This window comes from Adelges cooleyi, unplaced genomic scaffold (assembly GCF_023614345.1).
Source record: "Adelges cooleyi isolate 19-005CV unplaced genomic scaffold, UGA_ACOO_1.1 ACOO_flye_CR_arks_rails_tigmint_CR_PRNA_532, whole genome shotgun sequence".
Classification (NCBI taxonomy): Eukaryota; Metazoa; Arthropoda; class Insecta; order Hemiptera; family Adelgidae; genus Adelges; species Adelges cooleyi.
This window is the reverse complement of record NW_026096222.1, coordinates 1-8,800: the sequence shown is the minus strand read 5'-3', so window position 1 is coordinate 8,800 and position 8,800 is coordinate 1. Positions and strand designations below refer to the sequence as shown.

Genomic DNA, 8,800 nt, shown 5'->3' with positions numbered 1-8,800 from the left:
AATAAAATGTAATGTTCTGAATAAATAAAAACCACCAGTCTTTTTTACCTATTGAATCTTATATATTATTATATATATATATAATAAAATGTCGTAATAAAACACATACTTTTCATTTTCATACAAATTGCTAATGTCATTGACCAAAAAGTGAACGTGGTCGATTTGCTCAGAACCTGGCGGATTGGAGGAAGACCCGGTAGGATTAGAAATTGCTGAAAAATAAAACACATTTTGCAAACGAATTTAAATAGTTTATTTACGACATGACTTAGCATACAGCCTTTTGATTAAGTATTTTTTTAATTGTTTAAATAAAATAGAAATTATAGTTTTACTGCGCAATTGTATTATAGTTTTATAATTGTAAAATAATCTAACAATTTTAGCACTCAATATAAAATTAAGAACAGAGTTTGAAAACCTTCTAAGAAACTTGTTAAAAATTATCTAATGAGACTCCACAAGATTTTTTTTAGAGCTTATCTTAGACATTATAACTTGTCAGCAAGAAGGTTTGTGAATATTAAATTAAATACTTATTGGGCCATCGTTTAGTGAGCTAGTTTTAGATAATTTTCATAATTATTGTGTGCAGAACTAGCCGCTTATGGTTAAATACTACGATTATAAGAAGACGATTATTTATGTAGACCCATATGAAATATATTACATACCTGGAGCTGACTTTAAAACGATGAGCGCCATAAAATAAACAAACATCATTGTGTTATACGTGTTAATATGGTTTATGAATTCTATACAAAACACTTAGAAAAAAACAATGCGCCGTCCACAGATATTGTAAACCAACCGATAAATATATTGTTTTATTGAAAATACCCCAGTATATTTTTTTTCGTACACTTAACAAAGTTTTTAAACAAATAATTGTGTACACAAGTGGTGTAAGTATTTTGTGCAACGCGGGAATGAATTTCATCATACAATAGCAAACTTAAAAATCGCGAAAATACGAATATAGGACACATTCAAGTAAAAAACATATTAACCAATTAAACAGAATTTCAATTTTTAGAAAATCAATGAAATGGAGAACGATGTATAAGCATACCTATTTTAAATATCTTCACTACTAGAAGAATGTAATACATACGATCCAATATCTTAAATGAGTTGGAAAAAAAAATTTGCTTAATTACAGACATTCGTGAACCAATACTGATATGTTTATAAAATAATATATAGACATAAGTTTTATGTGACCAGTAATTTGAATGTTATATATATTTATTAAGCAGAAAAAAATTATTGTAACATATCACAAAATGTAAAGAAAATCTAATAGATCCGTATAGAAGTAGGCCTTTGTGCGAGTGATGGCGCTATTGAGGACGTATGAGCTGCGGTATCGACCACTACTGTTCTGGGATAGCGTTAAAATCTACTCCAGCAGGTGCCAACAAAGCTATACGTTTAAACAGCTAAAAAAAACAATTTTTTAAACAGTTTAAAACAACACTATTAGATTATTTTTATTACTTTGTCATTTTCTGAAGTGCGAACGGCAGTAATACGTATATACACTATCGGTCTTGGATCAAATTTTAACAACTGCCACGATAGGGTCGACTCCTTAGATTTATCTACAATAATATCCCAATCTTCATCATTGACCGAAACATGAATAGTGTAACCACAGGCTCGGCTTTCGCCATGATTAAGCAGTATCCTATAAATGATTATAATACTCCTGATCTTATTGCCAGAGTCGAACATAAATTCTTTTTAAAAAAATTAAAAGTTGTATTCCAGGCGCCAACAATATAACAAACAAACAATAGAAACCAAAGTATATGTTAAATGTTATTTAAGCGATTACCTCATTGAACTAAGCATATACGGTTGGGCGAGTTGAATTTGTAAACAATCTGGTTGTCTGATGACTATGGCCCAATCCATAGATGTTAAAGTAACATTGTACTTTGGTGCTAATAGGATTTAAATCAGTACATTAGAAAAATATGTTTTTGTTTTATATTAATCAAGGAATGAGTGAGTGTTGTCCTTACCCACTAATCCGTTTTTGATTTCCACCCAGTGCAATTTTTCCGTATTGTACATGACTTTCAAAAAATTAAAACTCTTATTACTAGTATTATTGGTGCCAACAATACGGATGTACCTAACAAATCTTCGGATAATCCACAAACGTTGAATTGACCGACAATGATAATTTGAATGATCTATTACACGCAACCAATTGTGGCTATCCATCGATACTTGAATGTAATAAGTGTAAGATCTAAATAATCAAATAATTCGATCAAATGAACGGTCGTGTAATTTTTTATAAACAAAGTTATAAAAGGGCAATTATTTTTAAATAGTTCGATGCTTAAACAACATGTTTTTGATTATGGATAAAAAACCCGTATTTTATTTGAGAATAAATTTAATTCTTGAATTATCAGAATTATGATTATTGTATGATATTATTTGTGATAAAAATTTATTAATTCACATTTTTATTAAAATAAAATTATATTAAATCTTTGATTAGAAATATTGATAAGTGCACCATACTTTGCTTGTTTGTCGCTTAACTCCATTTCAATATAGTTTATTTTCGATGGATGATCTAACGTGATCATGGTACCGCCATCAATTTGGCAAAGCTTTTTGGGCGTGTCTTCAGCGAAATTCACATTAGGTTCTAAAGATTATAGTAGTTGGTACTAACATAATTTAATAAATAAAGGAATAGGCTTACCTAGTCGTCCTTGATCTTTAAATTCTTGTGGGAGGGACTCTATACTCAATATTATGACATCCAAAATACTCGAATCCGAACTAACCAGCTCTGATCGCCTAACTTCGGACAGTTCTTCATCATCCATAAGCTGATATCTGACAGCTGATAAAATTTTGGTTTTAGCTTCACCATCAATTTCGTCTTTTTTTTTTTTTATCCAGCGACAAACCGCACGGAATATATCCAAATCATTAGCATACACCATGTCACGATTGAGAATTAGAAGTAATGCTTCCTAAAAAAAAAATTATTCTGTCACCACTGGTTACCTAACACGAGAAATACTGATATTTAATATGCAAATATCTTTACGGGAGTCAAAGAAAGCGAATCTTCAGATTGCAATACGTCCAAAGCATGAATGTCGATAAAATTGAGTGATTCGATTTCGAGTTCTTTGATTTGATAGTAAAGTGCCACAACAAACAACGAACTTGCATTGTGTTCATCGATTTTACTCAGTAAATACTCGGACAGTGAAAATTGTAAGTTTGAAAAACGATATACATTCGAGAGAATTAATAATTCCACAATAACTTTACTCTAAAAATTTTAAAAAAACATGTGTATTTGGACAATTGTTTTCTGAATAATATTTTTTTTCTTCAATTTAACACATAAATTACAACCGATTGACCGAACGATCCTTAAAAAAACGCACAACCTGAAAAATGGTACTTTTTTGGTCTTTAAATACCGGTCATTTAAGTCGACTTTAATTTACCTCTAGAGTACTTAAATCCACTCTACCAGAATATATATATTTAAGAAGAACATTGACTGAGGTTGCTGATCCTTCTTTTATTGGCACCTCCTTTAGACGGGAATCTTTATGATCTCCAAACAGCAATGCGCTAAAAAATATACACAATATAAGTACAAAAATGCATTATATTCGCTATTTAAAAAAATAATATTGACAAATTTGTATGTGTTGTGCTTATTAGGGTATTAATACTAAGAGAATACTATACAAATTGATAAGCTTTTATTACCTGAAATAATCACTGCGTGATGCTAACACACTACGATGGGCATGAAATCGTTTTTCATCTACAACTAAAATAACATCAGAATACCTAAAATAAATATTAAATTAGATAATTAATATACTTATGAATACTAAACATGAATATTGATGAATATCCTATCTTTACAAATTATACAGAGCAGTTAAAAAAAAAAAAGTTTTGTTAAAAACCGGTTTTGTTTTTTTGTATATTTAATATATCATTTTGATAAAGTATATGTATTTGTTATCCTTATTGAAGGTAGTGTTTCAGCGATAGCTGTTTAAGTATAATCAATGATGTTGATGTTAGAAGTCATTATTTGTGTCTAGCGAGTGAATACAGAAATCTTCCCTTTAATTTTATTGGGGAACCGTCACTAAAATTATAAAATGTCATATACATATTGATCACTATGTCCAACCCATAACAGACGCTTCAAGATTAATAACTTTTTCTTTTTATAATCAACTAATTGAATAACTAAACAATATGTGCAAATCTAAAGTAATAAAAAAGGTAACGATTCCTATAGAATTAGTTAATTCACTTGTCCTTGTAACTCTACTGAAAATAACGATGCCATTAGATGATAGTTGCAGTAAGCAAACTAATTATTCAAATTCTCCTATAGCTGTTCTTAAACAGCATGAGGTAGTAAAACAGACATGATTAGAAAATAGTAAAACTTAAGAAATATTTATTTATATTAATTGTTAATAAGATTTATGTTTTGAGTATTTGTATCTTTTTTATTTACTAGATTTTATTCTTTTTTTTTTTAGAGGGTATGTTATAGCAGGCAACACTGTTACAGTGTTATCATACAATATCATATATTGTGAAATAACTCTCGGCACACATACGTAAAGTTGTAACTATTAAATAAAATGTAATGTTCTGAATAAATAAAAACCACCAGTCTTTTTTACCTATTGAATCTTATATATTATTATATATATATATATTATAAAATGCCGTAATATAACACATACTTTTCATTTTCATACAAATTGCTAATGTCGTTGACCAAAGAGGGAACGTGATCGATTTGCTCAGAACCGGGTGGATTAGAGGAAGACGATGCATAACCGGTAGGATTAGAAAATGCTAAAAAATAAAACACATTTTGCAAACGAATTTAAATAGTTTATTTACGACATGACTTAGCATCCAGCCGTTTGGTTAAGCATTTTTAAAATTTGTTAAAAATAAAAATTATAGTTTGGGACAGAGTTTGGAAACCTTACTATAAACTTGTTAAGCAATATCTAACTACGATAATTATCATAATTATTGTGTTCAGAACTTGCCGCTTAAGATGAAATACTTCGATTATAAGAAGACAATTATTTATGTAGACGGATATGAAATATTCTACATACCTGGAGCTGACCTTAAAACGATGAGCGCAATAAAATAAACAAACGTCATTGTGTTATACGTGTTAAAATGGTTTATAAGTTCTATACAAAACACTTAGAAAAAAACAATGGGCCGTCCACAGATATTGTAAGCCAACCGATATAGATATATATTGTTTTAATGAAAATACCCCAGTATATTTTTTTTTCGTACACTTAACAAAGTTTTTAAACAATCAATTGTGTACACAACTGGTGTACCTACGTATTTTGTGTAACACGGGAATGATTTTTATTGTACAATAGCAAACTTTTGGCAAAAATATGAATACAGGACGAATAAAGAAAAAAAAATGTAATTAACACCTAAAAATGAGTATCAAAACTTAATAGTATCATTCTGAATAGATCATATAAATTATAAATGCATATTATAATATGATATCAAATTCAACTCATATATTATCGACATCGGCTGATAATGTTGGCCGCCGTGAGCTTGACAGTTAGTTGAATAATAACTTGTTTAATTGCAGCCGCTAACTTTAAGTACAGTTAAAACTTTTTTTAATATTACAGACTTCCGAATAGCTTTATGCTTTCATAGGAAATCACTGGAAGAACTGAAGCACGTAAACGTAAGTGTGGTTATACTACTACCAGCGTGAAATAAAAATATTATCAAATTGCTAGATCACTTGCAAAGTCCTTTACCTGTGAAAATTCCGTCAAAATCGGTTCAGCGCGTAAAATTAAATAGAAATTAGTTTATTAATTTATATGGAAAATTTGTTTTCAATTGAAAGAAGGATAATGTGATTTAAAGTTCTCGGGGTGCTTACTACTAAACAGAAAATACTTAAAAAAAAGTTAATTCTGTTTTAGTAAGAGACAAAACCACAAAGAAGTGATTTTTACAAATTAATAAAATACACTCAACGTCAAATTACCATATTGTTCGGTTTTTGGAAGGGATGTTAACATTTGTGCCAATTTTTTAAATTAAAGTTCCTACTGTGAGGTACCAGAACAATATGCAAAATAGTGTCATTTCCAAAAAAGTTATTAATAATTTCTTAAGACAATCGCTTTCCAGAAGAATTAAGAATAATATACAATAATAATAAGAATAATGATTTAAGATAAATGAGTTATTAGAGTTTTATGAGCATTCATGGCCGCTGGACCGTGTTGTTCTGCTTGCCGACGGGTGTGGTGGTGCCAGAGAAAAGCTGTATTTAAATTTATGTGTTAATTTATTGTTATACTTTTCGATATATATCTTTTTTTGTGTTAATCTATAATATAAACGTCATGTTTTGTTAGAATCCACCGTGTTTTAAGTCCTGATCCGTGGTGAAACATTTGGTTGCAAGTAGCGTGGTTTTCGGGACCTGTGGAGGCCGAGTCAGTCAAAGAAGGATCGGTAAGGTGTGATTTTAATTATTATTTGCCTTAAATATTCATATGGTTTGGCTTGGGTAATATAGCGTAGACGTTTGTATTATCTAGTTAATTATGATGGTTCTAACTTCAGTTAAATAGGTGTAAACATGAAGATAGGCCTTGGTCCTACCTTCTAGTTTTCCGCTAAAATCTAAGCGTCTTAATTTATATTAACAATGTAACTTTCTAATTTTCTGTCAGAGCTTCATCAAACATCATTTTAAAACTTAAATAGTAACTTACATATTTAATTCGTGAAGTGCGGTAATGTTATAAAATATTTCTCCTCCCCTCTGTCATATTTATTGCTCTTTCAACAACTTTTAAGCAAAATATCATTCATTTTAAAAGTTTTTACAATATTTATATGTAAATACCACAATAAACGATGTTTATATGTATGCCACCTGAGTTTCAAGAGTAGATAGCACCTTGTAAAATTCATGAAGTTCGTGCACCTAGAGGAACATCGTACAAAGGCGTAGTATCGGTTCAATTTTGTCTTGGGTTGCAGAAACCGAAAATACTGATAGTCGATGTAGATATGGATAGTTAGTTTAAATTTTCAATATTAAGACCGCGAAGCATTTGTGGTAATTGTGTAGTAATAATAATGAAACTTCAGATTTTTTTATAATGGTTTTCTCTTAATTTATTTTTATTTTTATTAAATTCACAATAGTTGGGTTGTGCCTTTTTTAGAAACTTGATTAGGATAAATTACCTCGATCAAAAGAATTTTTACAGATGAGATGTCTTTACACATGCCAATTCATTAGTATGAAGGAAATTATAGTGTTATCAAAGTTAGCTCATTGTTGTGTTCCTTTTGTTATACTCGATCGAGTCCACGCTTTCACTAACACGTGACCTTATACGGTACGTAACCCAGTAGTTTTTTAAAAAAATATATAATATTATTAAATAAAATGAAATGTATGTATTTTTTTCAGTTCTGGCCAATGGCAACTACCCCAGCCCCGGCCACTACAGACAACCATATATGAGCTCATACAATGTGGTTGGATACATCATGGAAACTAACTAGTTTGAATTTTCAATGTAAAGAACGTAAAGCATATTTTGTGGTAATTGTGTCGCAATAGTGTTGAAATTACATTTATAAAGGATTTATCCTAATTTATTTTAACTTTAATTAAATTCATACTAGTATTCACAATAGTTGGTCTGTGCCATTTTCGGTAACTTGATTCGGGTAAATTACCTCGATCAAAAAATTTTTTATAGATGAGATGACACATGGCAATTCTTTAGAAAAATTCATTAGTATCGAGGCATTTATATTGTTATTAAAGCTAGCACATTATTGTGTCACTTTTGTTTTACTCAATCCAGTCTTTGCTTTGACTTAACGCGTTTTAAAACCGTGTACTGACAGCATGTCTGTTAACATACTTGATCAAGGACAGGTTTACTTGGTTTGCTTTAAGTTATAATCAAAATCATTTTTTAATTAGCGCGTACTGGTTGGTATATCTTCCAATATACCTGGCACAGTACTACCAGATTTTTATAATTTTTTTTTGCGGTCGAAAAACACTAAAAATGTATGTAGCAATATATTATGTGATTTTTGTCTAGTCTCAGAATTATGTCACATAAATATATATGTATTGTATACTCTGTATGTTACTTTTAATATAAATTGGCTGGGTCACAGCTAGCAAAAAGTCCTGCAGGATTTTTTACATAGACATAATATTATCATTTTTATGTCTATGATTTTTCGATTGATTTCATTTAAAATGAAATTGTTTGCTTTAGTAAGTATAGAGGTTCATTTTGTCTAATTATTTTGGCACTAAACAAAGCACGAGTTATTCGTATTTTGGAAGAAAATGTAATATTGTTTTTATTAAATTTTAGGCGGTGGAAATGTAGTAAAACATTTAAACAACTTTTTTAAGCGGTCATCACAGCAGCTGGAACAATTAGTTGTATAATGTAAAATATGTGAAAAATAATTTTATTTGACGAGTAAAGACGTCAATTGATTGGAATATATGACAACATATTTTCTTGTTGAAGATTTATGTTAAAGAAAACTATAATAAATTCTAGGCCCCCTAGTGTTCTCATTAAATGTTTTCTTTGGCAATACTTAACTCCGGCAAAAAAACTGCTTGCGCATTGCTTCTCCCCGAATATTATTACAATAATTAAATACTTACTAGTGAACAAGT

The 8,800-nt window shown here is 29.7% G+C and overlaps 1 protein-coding gene across 1 annotated transcript; it reads right to left on the bottom strand.

Annotated features, from left to right (window-relative positions):
• Nucleotides 1-1,379: 1,379 nt before the first annotated feature.
• LOC126842511 (BTB/POZ domain-containing protein 9-like) lies at nt 1,380-5,227 on the bottom strand. Its single transcript, XM_050579523.1, has 11 exons — nt 5,172-5,227; nt 4,782-4,896; nt 3,772-3,855; nt 3,501-3,630; nt 3,089-3,319; nt 2,735-3,011; nt 2,548-2,677; nt 2,034-2,266; nt 1,844-1,952; nt 1,504-1,693; nt 1,380-1,445 (listed from the first exon to the last, which is right to left on the bottom strand). The coding sequence occupies exons 1-11, from the start codon at nt 5,218-5,220 to the stop codon at nt 1,380-1,382; spliced, it is 1,614 nt and encodes a 537-aa protein (XP_050435480.1). The 5' UTR covers nt 5,221-5,227.
• Nucleotides 5,228-8,800: the final 3,573 nt, after the last annotated feature.